We start from the raw sequence: 13633 nt of genomic DNA, 5'->3' as shown, positions 1-13633 counted from the left end.
ATGCAGACTCCTTCCCGGGCGCCAGCAGACGTGCCCAAGTCGTTCTCTCCACTTAAGTTCTTCTCAAGGAAGCTACTTCACAGCAACTGCCTGTACAGGCTGCAGCTGCGGAAGGAGAAGGCGTGTTAAATGCTTACAAATATCTGCAGGGTGGGGGTCAGGAGGACGGGGCCAGACTCTTTCAGTGGTGCCCAGCGACAGGACAAGGGGCAACGGGCACAAACTGAAGCAGAGGAAGTTCCAGCTGAACATGAGGAAGAACTTCTTCCCTCTGAGGGTGACGGAGCCCTGGCCCAGGCTGCCCAGGGAGGCTGTGGAGTCTCCTTCTCTGGAGATATTCCAGCCCTGCCTGGCCGCGGTGCTGTGCCCCCTGCTCTGGGTGACCCTGCTTGGGCAGGGGGTTGGGCTGGGTGACCCACAGAGGGTCCCGCCAACCCCCGCCATGCTGAGATGCTGTGTTTACACGTGCAGACCCCGCGCTGGGAGCAGGCGAGGGCTGCGGGGCGTGGAGATGCCAGCAGGGGGCGCTGCCGCCGGGCCGCCGCGGCGCGGAAGCGGAAGGGGAAGCGGAAGCGGAAGGGGCGGGCGGCGGCGGGGTTGCCGGTGCCGGGCGGGCGGCGGGAGGCTCGTGGGCGGCGGGGCATGGCGGAGGAGGGGGCGGCGGGCCCGGGCGGGGAGGGCGCGGAGCTGGCGGCCGTTATCGGAGCCACCGTGCCCACCGGGTTCGAGCTGACGGCGGCCGAGGAGGTGCAGGAGAAGCTGGGCTCGGCCCCCCGGATCAGCAGGGACCGGGGCAAGATCTACTTCGAGGTCCCGGCGCGGGGCCTGCCGCAGGTCCGCTCCCCCGCCCCGCCGCGGCCGTGGTGCCAGGGCCCGGGCCCGGCGTGAGGAGGGGCGGTCGCTGTGCAGATGGGCTCCAGAGGCTGCTCCGGCCGTCCCGCTTGCGGGAGCCGGAGCCAGAGCTGGAGCCAGCGCAGAGGAGCCTTCCTTCGGGCCTCGCGCGTGAAGCCGTGGCCCCCACGCAGGCAGAGAAAGCAGAGAAGCGTGGTCTCTTAAACGTGGCTGTGAGGTGGCAGCGGTCCGATTACAGCAGACGCGGTCCCCGAGGCCTGCGTGGTGAGTAACGTGGCTGTGGCTTCTCGTTTCTCCTAGGTCCATCGGCTGAGGTCCGTGGATAATCTGTTTGTTGTTGTCCAGGAGTTCAAAGACTATCAATTTAAAGAGAACAAGGTGAGTCCCTCACTTCGCATTTTTCAATCAGGTGTGGGTTCTGGAGTGTTTTTTTAACTTAAGACTGGTTTCGGAAAGTGTTTTGTTTCATGAAGAAGGGGGTTTTATTGTATTTGTGATACTATCCCAGTTCCTCTTTGCTGGCATGTAAAACGCAACTGCAGTTGTGCTGCCTGACATCATTTCTCCAGTTATATGTGTTGCACAGGCAAAATCCAAGACAAGAGCCGATACCACGCTTGTAGGTCCCACTGAGGCATAGGAGAGTGAAGTATCACTTCAGTCTCTGAATTTAGTGTCAGCTGTTTATCTGACAAGATAAATGATGAAATAGTATGGGTCCTGTGGCTTAAAGCACAATCCAGTTACGGCAAAAAAGGCACAAAAGGCTGTAAGCTTTGCATAAATGTGTAGTGGGTTGCACGCGTGGGAAACTAATTTGAGAGACTCACAAAAGATAGCTTTGAAAGGGAGGGAATGACTTCAAAGCACAACTTCTTTTTGTCTTTTAAAGGAAGATGCTCTAAAGGATTTGGAAGATTTGGTTAAAAACCTGCCTTGGACCGATCCGTTGAAAGTTTGGGAGCTAAACAACAGCTTAAAAAAGAAAAAGACAAAACGCAAAAAGCCTAATCTGCAGAGTACTGCAAGCAAAGAAAAGTTGAATGAGGATGGAGAAGAGGAAGGAGAAGATCAAAAGGATGCTAGTAAAGAGGAGGACTGCGCCCAAAACGCTGCAGGGGCAGAACCCGCTGGCAGCCAGGGTTCCGAAAAGACAGAAGGAGTGGCATCCCGAAGCGGGGGGGAGGAGGAGGAGGAGGATAATGAACAATTAGATGCTAAAGAGGAATTGCAGGCGGGTTCCGGGCGTGAGACCAAGGCTGGCGACGGTAAGACCAGCGAAGGAGAGGCAAAGGTGTTGAAGTTCCGCGTTACGTGCAATAGAGCAGGAGACAAGCACAGTTTCACCTCAAACGAAGCTGCAAGGGACTTCGGCGGAGCTGTGCAGGAGCACTTCCAGTGGAAGGCTGACATGACTAACTTTGACGTGGAGGTATAGTGTTGTGCCTTGGAAATACCTGCGTTTCTAGTGTCACAATTCTTCTTTCTTATTTCTGATGCTTGGAGATATCCAAAATGCCTTCAAAAGATGACTCTGGAACTAAAAATTGGTAATGCTGAAATCGCAGCCTCCTTGGAAGCATTCCTTTCACTGGCACGTCATGTGTGACCTCAGATCCCACCACTTGCTAGCGCTTTGGCTAGCCATAGTAATCTCTTTTGTGGCCCAGCGTGGGCACCTCTCCTCTTCCCCGGGTCCCTCTTGCTCTGCAAACGCTGTGTCTTCTCCCCAAGTTAACTGATTAACGTCACTACACCCAGTACAGCTGAGCTGATGCTCAAAAGCTGTCCGCTCTCCCTCAACTACAGCGAAGCTCTGGTGCTGAGTGCTACTTCCTCCTGTAGCATTTGCTCTCGTGCAGGTGCCTTCTGCTTCACTTTTACCCTCATTAAATCTTTGCTTAATCCCTTGTTTTATAGGAGTGTAAACTAACAGAAGATACTCCATCTAGAAGCTGTAGTTTTATGGTTGATGGGGCTATAAAGGGTTAACATTAACTGTCCAGTGTTTATTTCTTGTCATAGGGCAAGCAGAGATTTGGGAAGGAGACCCAACAGACGTGGTCCGTCCACGGTTCAGGAGCACTGTTTCTGAGGGGCAGAAAAAACAACTTTTTCTTGCAAGTCTGTTAAGGGCTGGCCCACTGTCCTATAACAGTATTTTCACCTTCCAAATTAATATGGTGGAGGGGACCAGGAACAGGATTTTTATTGCTGCTTTGCAAATGCTTCGCTGTGACTTGCAGGACTTACCCTACCCACACACACACACCCACACCCCCCCTTCCCCCATGCTTACACAACAGAACTTTTTAAAAGTCCGCATAATGGTTACAGCACTTCTTGAAGTCTTGAGTAAAAGGTTCTGTGTGAATGACAAAATGCTCGTTCTTGTTCTGTGTGAACAAGAAAATGTGTGAATGCTCTCCTGAATTTTGTCTGTTGTTGCCATTAAAATGGTGCATTGCTTTTCTTCCAAGAATGCTCTTCTACACTTATTTCCTGATTTCTAAATTACCATCTAAGATGCTCATAAATAGAAAATGGAAAACTTCTGTTACTGCTGAAATTTAGTTCAAGTTTTTTCTTTAGGTTCTTCTGAATATTCACAATAATGAAGTAGTTGTGGGCATTGCATTAACTGAAGAGAGCCTTCACAGAAGAAATATTACCCATTTTGGACCCACAACTCTTCGTTCAACTCTTGCTTACGGCATGCTTAGGTCAGTGCGATTCCATAGTATTCTGTCATTCTCAGTTAACAAGTCATTTGTTTCAGAAATTAGATCCTTTATTCCCCCACTGCTTCCTCAAAAGCCATTTCTGTTCATTCTTAAATAAAAAAAAAAAAGAGAGAAAAGCATAGCTGCTGAAACGGTGCTTTGTAATTAACAGCGGATGTTTGCCACCTTAGTAAAGTAAATGTTTGCTGTGATCCATTAGCTAATTTTCAAAATAATGTATCCCATTCTTGGAAGTATTTCACTGTATTGGTGTTCATGAAATGCTAATTAACGAATGGAAAAAATAATCACGTAGAATTTTGGTTTTTTTTTATTTTAGAAGGGCAGAATCAGAGTGATTAAAATAGTTCAGTTTTCCTTCCTTACAGAAATGCACATTCTTGAGACTTATCTCACCATATCTGGTTTTCTGTTCCTCAGACTCTGCGATCCACAGCCGACAGATATCATAGTTGATCCCATGTGTGGTACAGGTGCAATACCAATCGAGGTGATTCTTCCTTTATTTTCTAACTTATAAAACTTGACAGAATCTGCAAACTGACTAATCGTGTAAGTTTTCTTGGTAATAACTGAATAGCCAACTCCAGAAGTATCTCACCAACTCTTAAACAGATACAAATATACTTTTTGCAAATGGCCACATTTTTCTTCCAAAAGCTGTAGCAGGAAGAAACTAAATCCCAAAGTACTTTGAGCTTTTAAGATGCATCATAGCTATAACAGACACCTGTTACAGAAGTTTAGAATCGTGGACACCCACTTCCAGTTGCTTTGTTGTGTTCTGTCATATTTGAGTAATTCTTCTGCTTGTTTGCTTTGGTGTGTTTTGTTTTTGTTTTTGTTTTTTTAATTAAGCAATGTTGATGCTGATGTTGCTTGTTACCAATATTTTCCCCCAGGGAGCCACAGAATGGCCTAGCTGCTACCATATTGCTGGTGATAACAACCCACAAGCTGTGAAGAGAGCAGCAAACAACATCTGTTCTTTACTAAAGAAAAATGAGAGTAAGGAAAGGTGAGACGAGTACAAGTGATCTTCTTTTCCTGTAGTGTTGTAGGTGAAGCAGTCCATTTTGCATTGATGCACTTGACCATCTTGTTCATATTTTGCCATTTATTCTTTTGCTAACGTTATAGAACTCCTCAGTTTAAAAATATTCTCAGTAAACCATGTCTGAGATGAACGTCTTTGCCCTTGCAGCAGTTCTTCCCTGGGCATACCCTTAGACATCATTCAGTGGGATATTTGCAATCTCCCTTTGCGGACTGGTTCTGTGGATATTATCGTGACCGACATGCCGTTTGGAAAGAGGTGAGGTACCACTGGTAAAGTTACTGCCCTTAACTGCCACTACTGCGTGTGCTGGCCTGTCCAGGGTTAGGGTTCTCTCTGGGTAGGTACCTTACTGGGCCTAATTAAGAAGTATTGATGTACCCTGTATTAAAAATGAGGGTTGAAATTAATAGTAAATATGAACACGAATGAGGTAATCCATGTCTGAAAGACCAGCTACAGTTAGCTGTTTTTCAGTGATCACAAAGAGGATCGCAATTTATTTTTCAGGATCGGGTCAAAGAAGAAGAACTGGGATCTCTACCCAGCCTGCCTGACAGAGATGGGCCGGATCTGCACGCCGGGGACGGGCAGGGCTGTGCTGCTGACGCAGGACAAGAAGTGCTTTGCCAAGGTATGTTGTGTGAGAGAAAACCAAACCTATTTACGCGTGAAAATATATTGAGAAAAAAATTGTAAGCTGACTTCGTTACAGAAGATGATCTGTTTTTAGAGCAATAATTAGTAGCATTTTAACAGTTTTGGACCTGAAGAGTCACTTGACGTTGCTATCAGATGTGATTTAGAGTAATAAGAAATAATTTCTAAAGTAAACTTACCCTTACTATCTGATCTTGAAGCCGCCGCCACTCTTTGGCTGTTCTTTTGGGTTGTAGGCCTTGTCACGAATGGGACACATCTGGCGCAAAGCTCAGACCGTGTGGGTGAACGTCGGCGGACTTCATGCTGCGGTGTATCTTCTGAAACGCACCTGGGAAAGAGCGGAAGAAAAAAGATCTTTCTGGTAACCTGCGTGGAGGAAGACAGGAGACACCTCCAGCATTTGTTGAATAGCAGTCTGGTAAAGCAGACGCCCAAGAGCTGTCAATTCCTAAGAAAAAAATCCCAAACAACCTATGTAGAGATTGTGTAACACAAATATTAAACCAGGGATCAGCTTGAGAGCTACCAGTTGTACAGTGTGTTCTGAAACCTTGTTATTTAAGTCACCTCTTTCCTCCCTGTCACCCCAACTGAAACTCAGTGGTGGAATTAGTAATGCTTCCCTTTGCCTGAGTTTTCTCTACCATGTCCATTGCAGTTTTCAGTTACATCTTTATTTCCTCTGCTCACAGTAGAAAACATGTCGATGGGGCTTTGGAGATTAACAGTGATTTTATTTCCCAAACTGCAGAAATCATACACGTATCGTAAAATGACTAACAAGACTACTAAGACTGTCACTTTGAAGGGCTTAGAGGTAGTATGTCTTTAATGTAGGATTTTTCCACATTGAACTTCTCTGATTTATACCATCGCCCAAATGTAAAATAATAAACCAGCATCTGCTTTTTATGGTCTGATAAGCCAATGCCAGTTAGTAAACAGTATGCTGATGCTACTGTTTTCCTTACTTGTTACCTCAACTTAGTGCTAACTATTAGTAAATGTCTAATCCATATTTTGATGTACCAGTGTGGTGGGTGAGGGAGGTGACACACAGAGCCTTAGCAAACTGTAGTTACTGTTTGAGAACAAGGATGCTTTCAGCAGTTACATTAAGAAGTTCATGTTTTCAGCATCTACTGTAGACACATCAGGGTGGCCGTATGTTTAAATTTATTAGGTGACTTAACTCCTGTAGTTATGCCACAATATTGACAAAAATATATTACCTGTTGAATAACTTGAAGTTGCAAATATTTTTTTTCTTCTGTAAATGTACTGTGATTTCTCAGGCCTCTTATTCTTTGCTCGTCAGAGGCTGAAAACACTAATTACCAGTTTGCCATTTTCATGAACGTGATTCATGCTAAGTATGTGTACGTGTTTAGAGGTGAATTAACAAGTATTAAAGTTTTAGAAGTTTTGCATAGGAGAGAAGTCTTGATTGTATTCTTCTTCTGGCCCGTGTCCAGTAAAGGATAATGCAGCGCTTTATTTGCTCCGCTGTCCGTTGTCTTTCAGGATGAAATGGTGCTGACAGCGTCCATTTAATTCTTCCCCACGCTGCGTAGTTTCTGCGATGGCGTCAGGCTGTGATGCACGCAGTTGTTGCGTGAGGTGGCCGTCTAAATAAATACTCCTGCTCTAGGGAACTTCACAGCTTGAACCTGGATATATTGCATGCTTAAAATGCAGTAACGTCCTGGTGGTTTGTTATTGTTGTGGGTTTTTTTAAGGAAAACCAAGGACAGTAACATTTTAAGACGTTATAGTGTGCGTTTTGAAGTATTTTGTTTCCTGAGTTTCAAGCTTGGGTTGAGATGCGTGAAATGCCAGTCACCCCTTTGCCCTGCGCTAGGGTCGCGGTTTGTTCTCCACAGCTGACAATAAATAGGTTCAAATCAGGGCGCTGCGACTTGGCAAACCAGGCTGTAACCGACAGCAGGAGATGGGAACGAAGACTCCCGAGGGCTGCAGTGAGTTTGTATTGGATCCTCAGCACTCGTGACACCGAAACGTGCAGCCCCGCGTGCCCCTGCGGTGTTTCTCGGGAAGCGGCTGGGGCGGAATCGCTGAGGGGCACGGGAGGGTGTGAGGCGATTCTGGGTGTGTGTCTCACAAATGGAACTCTGTGCTCCGAGTCGTGCAGTCCAAGGCAGTTTCTCTAACGATTACCCTGCGGTGTAACGGGAGCTCGGTGCCAGCACCCAGCCGCAGCGGCCTCCTCCAAGCCGCGCTTCTCCACCAGTCCACCCCGGGCCCGCCACGGCGGCCCGGCGACGCGCATGCGTAGTACCGCCCCCTGGCGCCGTCGCGGTACCGCCCCCCGACGCCCGCGCGGTACCGCCCACTTGCGTCATGCGCAGTACCGCCCCCTGGCGCATGCGCGGCGCGGAGCGGGCGCGGCCATGTCGCCGCCGGGACCGGGCGCCGGAGCGGGGCCGGGAGCGGTTGGGCCGTGCCTGCGCTCCGTCAACACGCGCGAGCTCTCCGAGGTCGTCTTCAACAACCGCAGCCCCCGCTCCGTGCTCCCGATCTGGGTGGATTTCGAAGGCAGGCCGCGCCACTACCCGGTCCTGCAGCCGCGCACCGGGCGGGTCATGCACAGCTACCGCGGTGCGTGCGGCCGGGCCCTTCCTTCCGCGCACCGGGGCGGCTGGGCTGGCGGCGGTGGGGCGCCTTCCCCCCGCGGGGCCGGCTGCGGGAGGCCGTGCGGGGAGCCGGGGCCCGCTGTCCGCCGCCGGGCCTGGGGCCTGGGGGAGGCGGTAGCGGCTGCGTTTACCGGTAACGGCTGCGTCTGGCCCTTGCTCCCTGCAGGTCACCTCTGGCTGTTCCGGGACGCGGGGACCAACGACGGCCTCCTCGTCAACCGGCAGGAGCTGTTCGTCGCGGCGCCCGAGGTCGACAAGGCGGACATCACGCTGCCGGGTGAGCGGGACGGGGCCGGGCCCGACGGGGCGTGCGCTCGGTCTGCTGGGGTTTCGGCCTAAGGGCCGGTGAGAAGGCGAGCGCTTGGCTAACGAGGTCTGCCTCGGAAGCCCGGAGAGGCGGCGAGGGTGTCTGGGTAGAGCTGCGTCGGCGCGCCGTGCCCGTCAGAGCTGGTGACGGAGCTCTCATTTGAGGGATGTCTCTGATGGGCTCCATAGGGCGCCTCGCAACGACGAGTTCTGTCCCTCTTTTTGTGGCGAGTCTGGCGTGCTGTGAGCAACGCTGCTACGCGTGACCTGTATTCACGTACTCGGGGAAGTGCTGTCTGTGTTGGAGGCAGCAGCTAACGAGAGCTCCTGTGACGAGGCCGTGTGTGTGTGTGTTTGTTTTTAACCTCAGTGTTCACCCTGAAGGAGAGGTGTCTCCAGGTGGTTCGCAGTCTGGTCAAGCCGACGGACTACAGGAAGCTGGACATCGTTCAGTCGTTGTATGAAGAGCTGGAAGACCATCCTGATATTCGGAAGGACCTTCAGCGGCTTTCTCTGGAGAGAAGTGAAACGTTGAGCAACGGAATTCTGGAATAACATCATTACTCCCTCCGGACTTTTTAAATAGCAAACCACTGAGTTTCAGCAGCGATAGTCAGTGCGAAATATGCCCGGAACTAACATCTGTGGCTTAAGTTCCGAAACATAAACTTGGTTAAATCGTAGAAGACTTGCTGTGACGGTGAGTCAGGTCCAGACGACTGACCAGCACGTCAAAGCACGCCAGGTTCCCGATGGTTCGGTTCCGTTCTCCGTTACGCGTATTGCACACTGACGACTCGAGAGGCCTTGTGCGGGTGAGGCTCAGAGGAGGCTGATTTGGACTGTCTCAGGACACTGCACAGGGACATAGATCAGGTCGCCTGTGTGGAGAATGTGCATACAGATCAGCGTGCTTTGTGTTGGAAAGTAAATTACACCCAGGATTCATTTAATCCAGGCTCTAATAAGTGGCAGGCCAACACCAGTTTTGCTTTAATAATTTGTTCTTGATGGAATTTCACTCTCTTGCACTCGGTCTAGCTCTGCCTGTGAATCACAAAGCGTGGGGGGTGTTTGTGTATGCCAGGGTTTCCACCACCACCTGCTGAGGACCTGACCCGAAACGTTATGTTGGTGGAAAGATGACGTGTGTAAATGCCTGGGGTTTTCTCTGCCGCTTACCTTTGCATTTATAAACCCGTGTTGTATCCACTCTGAGGCTGACACAGTTTTACACAGATCACACCTTGAATGCCTTATTTGTCCTTCACAATGGGATTCTTGCCTCGCTGATCTCGAGGTGGTCCCACCTAGTCAGCCATATAGACTGGATCCTAGTTTTGGGACACTTTTCTCGTGGCGCAGCTGCTTCCCCAGCTTCCTGCACAGGTTCATTGGGTAGCGTCCGTAGAGGGTAGATGCTCCAGGTCCTGCCTTTTCCCATTGCAATGCAGTAGTCCAGGCTGTGGGAGGCCTGTTAGGCGGGCCCAGGGCACTCGAGCTGCTCGTGTCTCCTAAGGGACAGGCAGCAGACTGCATCAGCTGGCACAGGCCCATTGCTGGATCCCGCTCGCAGCCAGATCCAGGCTTTATCACAGGCTAGATAAGCAGAGAAAACATTTCTTTGCCTACATTCCGTTGCCCCCGTACCTCAGCTAGAGTGCGTACTTGTGTGGATGTGCACGCGTGGTTGAAAGCAGCATTGCTTTCAGCAGATGCGTGAATTGTCCCCCCAGTAACAGATGTAGTGCTGTCCAGTGTGAGCAGCAGGTTGATGGGAGAGTGTAGCAGGTTATTTCTGTGTCATACGTTTCTTTCCAGTTACACATTCTAAGAAACACAGCTGTGAATCTGAGAATATCAACGTATTTTGTAAGTATGAAATGTCCCCCCTTTTTGTAGACTTATTTTTCTTACATATTTGAAGTGTATGAATTGATCTTTTCCATAAAACTGTAAATCCACGCTAACTTTTTTACTTTATTCTGTCAAATAACTTCACAGTGCTTGTGACCATATGCTTGCATTCCTGCAGTACTGCTGGGAGTCGTGCTAGTTGTAACAGCTGCTTTCGGAGTGGGTTTCCAAACTGTTCCAGCCCCCTGTCGCTGCCGGACTGCGTTGTGGCTAGCACTGAGCTGTTACCGCAGCTTCAGGCACTGCCTGTGCCTGAACCTAGCTCTGTTACTGTTTCGGCTTTTACCACCGTTTGCAGATCTCTTTCAAAGAAGAGTGAGGCTGTGCAGACATGAGTAGGTCATCCAGCTCCTAGGGAGTCCTTGGGTCTGAAGGTGCCGCGCTGTGCGCCTGGAGCGGGGTCCCGCAGGCACCCGAGAGGAGCTTCTCTCTGATGTCCCCGCGATGCTGCGCATTACGACTGACGGGGCAGTGCTGCCAGCCAGCTGCAGAAAACTGCCCTGCTGGACTCTGCAGTTTTAATGTGGTAGGTATGAGGTCTTAGGTTGAACAGATCTGTACAGATCACAGACATTCTGTATATTTCTGGTTTACGTGGGGTCTGTGATCTCTTGTGTTGCTTATTAGAATAATTTAAATTTATTCCATTAGTCTGACTTCCTCAGTATACAGCCAGTTGTTGATAGTTTCCTAATACAATGTGTGTCATTGCTAATGGATCAGATTCCTTGGATTCCTGCACGGTAGAGGACAGAAAAAGCCCACTTACATACGTGTGACTTGCCAGAAACTGAGAACTACCTCATGATCTCATTGCTCATAGGAGTATCCTGTCTTAATGCTTAACTTTTAGGTACATCTACTGAATTCCAAGGCAACTTAAATCCTTAGCTAAAGAGCAGCTCCTGACAGGCAACAGTTAGTTATGGATGCTTGGTGTTCATTTGCTGTGGTTCAGCCCATTTTCTAAGGGGCATTTTCTGTCCACTCTTTTGACGATTGACCTGAGGATGGTTTGTTGCCGTGTAGAAAGGAACCAAAGGTCCGTCAGCCCCTGGACAGCCTGACTGATGAGGGTACGCCCAAAGCAGGCAGTGTTGGAGTGTTCCTCCATGACTGTTCAATTTAAATTGCATAAAAATGCAGAAACAATTGTCAGGGTAGAGACCATCCTTCAACTCTGTGCTGTCATCTGCAGTCATATATCTGCACAGTCTCTACCACCTTTCCCTCAGCAAGCTGTGTTTTAAAAGTGAAATTTACTTAGTTCTTTCGAAGAGTGTGTGCACTTACCCACAGAATCCCTAGTAGAAGGTGGCACTTCCCTGAATCCTTGAGGTATGTGAGTCCTGGCACAGGAATTTTACAAACCCTGCTTCAGTTCTTCAGCATTTCATTTAAGCACAGATGCTGTCCTTGCACAGCAGGCCAGCTGCTCTCCATCCCCTCCTGAGGTGGCAAGTGCCTCATTCACAGAGCAGAGGCCAGACCGGGACTTTTGGATTCCACACCAGGCAGATGTCTCTAAGTCGGGTACAGCAGCATCTGATTTTTAGCACCACAGTACGTTATTTAGATCTAGCTCCACAATCTTACACAATCATTTCATTCTGCCCACACTAGCTGACTGTTCGCACTTTGCACAGCTACGAAGAGTAGGAAGTACTTTGTTTTTAAAATAATGATTGCCTCTTGCTTAATGTATAGCAAGAGGCAATCCACACTTGAAATTTTATACTTTCCCTAGACAAGATAAGGAAATTCTACTTCCGTTTTGCATGTGAAACTGAGTTTTCCAGAGTTATACAAGAGGTCTGGGAGAGGAAGGGACTGAACATGAATAGAAAGTCTGAAGTAGAACCGTGTTCACGCAGCTGCCTCCCCTGTTCCTCCCACAGCTGTTTTCTTGCAATGTAGATACATTTTCTTGTGATACGAATTCTGTAATTAGCTACTTTAGCCCTCGCATACCATCTGTTGATTTTCCTGTTGACAAATCATGAAATACCTTTTTGTTTCCCATATATCGGGTTTAAAAACTTGGCAACTTCCTCTGCAAGATGAGAAGCACTTAAAAACATGGTTCACAAATAGCTGATAAGGTTTTGTTTTTACAGACCACTGAGTCACACCTGATGTTTGATCCTCTTGCCACAGTCTGACAGTTACCGGTCTTGCTGGTTCTGTTCTGTCTTTTTAACCAACACAGCAGTGATCGGGAGCATGCTAATTAACACCTTCATTTAGCTGGGCTAGTCATGAGAATCAAGTTATCAAATGCTCACAAGAGCCCACCATGGACCAGTTCAGTAACATCATTCCAGCCATGTATCTTTTTTTTTCACTTAGAGGCATTCTAGCATAAAACCATTTTGATTACATATTGTTTGTCATTGGAATGCAATAACTCATAATATTTCTTTTATCATTCGGTTTTCCTTCTTCAGTCAAACCCGTAGCTTGAGTATTTATTGAAAGTGCAAGGCACTGACAGATGTAAGGAGGTAACTGACATAAAAGCCTGTTCCCTTAGAACTGTTAAAGCAGGTACATAAATGCTATACTAGGAATTTTTGGTCATTAAAAAACTCCTATTGACAAAAATATGTTTAAAAAACCCGAACAATAAAACCAGATGTTACAGATAGGTAAAATTTTAGAGAAATGCTCAACATCTGCAAGAACGTATATTCTTCTGTTCTGGAGTGATCCTTTAGGTCAGAATGAAAAAAGACCAGAGAAAACCCCAGCTGGCTCCAAGACACGAACATTGGAAAATGGAGCCTCCTACTAGTTACTCAGCTAGATTAGTAATGAGCGAAAGTTGTCATTTACCTGTGACAGCGGCATTAAAAATTTGGGTCATTTTCCGTCGGAGTCATAGCGCTGCCTCATTCGACAGCCCCCGGAGAAGCAGTCAGTTGGGCGAGAGAGGTCAGGGCCAGAACTGAAAGTTCCTGCTCCAGACAGCTGTGGGGTGCGGTGCAGTGGGAAGGCGCTGCTGCTGCTGCAGGAAGTGGCCGGCCACAGCTGAAGGTGAAAAACGCCAGAGAAACGACCAATTAGTCTGACATTGACTTAGTGCCCGGGGGCTGGAGGAGAGCATGCAGCCAGCCAGAGTCCTGCCTAATACCTCACTATTTGAACATGAAGGCTAAACAACAGGAACGTACAGGCTCATCCTAGTCTCCACTGGAAAAACTAAATTTCACTTCCCTTGTAAAACCTTTTATTAGAGATGCTTAGTGTGAAACTGAAGACACAGGCACAGTTGGACGCATTCTTTCCCCTTGTTTTCCCATGAGGCAAACAGTCCAGAACATTTCACAGCTTTTTTTCCAGTACCCAAGAGAAAGAAGTGTCCTTTCTTCCTGCTTTTATCCAATTCTTTGCCACACAAATTTCAGTCTCACCTTACATGACTTTCAGAGATGCTCTGA

The 13633-nt window shown here is 48.4% G+C and overlaps 2 protein-coding genes across 3 annotated transcripts; both read left to right on the top strand.

The window, feature by feature from the left end:
* The first annotated feature begins 607 nt into the window (after positions 1-607).
* On the top strand, positions 608-5681 carry THUMPD3 (THUMP domain 3 tRNA guanosine methyltransferase). Of its 2 annotated transcripts, none has more exons than XM_075432704.1 (9): positions 608-834; positions 1153-1230; positions 1745-2284; positions 3445-3575; positions 4017-4086; positions 4499-4614; positions 4804-4911; positions 5164-5287; positions 5550-5681. In XM_075432704.1, the coding sequence occupies exons 1-9, from the start codon at positions 643-645 to the stop codon at positions 5679-5681; spliced, it is 1491 nt and encodes a 496-aa protein (XP_075288819.1). In that variant the 5' UTR covers positions 608-642. The 2 variants fall into 2 exon arrangements, with proteins under 2 accessions (XP_075288819.1, XP_075288818.1); XM_075432703.1 differs by having other exon boundaries at positions 4801-4911.
* Positions 5682-7709: 2028 nt separating this feature from the next.
* On the top strand, positions 7710-13010 carry LOC142362768 (von Hippel-Lindau disease tumor suppressor-like). Its single transcript, XM_075433276.1, has 3 exons — positions 7710-7935; positions 8137-8247; positions 8647-13010. Exons 1-3 carry the CDS (start codon positions 7728-7730, stop codon positions 8829-8831), a joined length of 504 nt encoding a protein of 167 aa, XP_075289391.1. The 5' UTR covers positions 7710-7727; the 3' UTR covers positions 8832-13010.
* The last annotated feature ends 623 nt before the right edge of the window (positions 13011-13633 follow it).

Source organism: Opisthocomus hoazin, chromosome 11 (genome assembly GCF_030867145.1).
Source record: "Opisthocomus hoazin isolate bOpiHoa1 chromosome 11, bOpiHoa1.hap1, whole genome shotgun sequence".
NCBI classification, from domain to species: domain Eukaryota; kingdom Metazoa; phylum Chordata; class Aves; order Opisthocomiformes; family Opisthocomidae; genus Opisthocomus; species Opisthocomus hoazin.
Note: the sequence above shows the minus strand (reverse complement) of the source record. Positions and strands in the feature narration are given on the sequence as shown.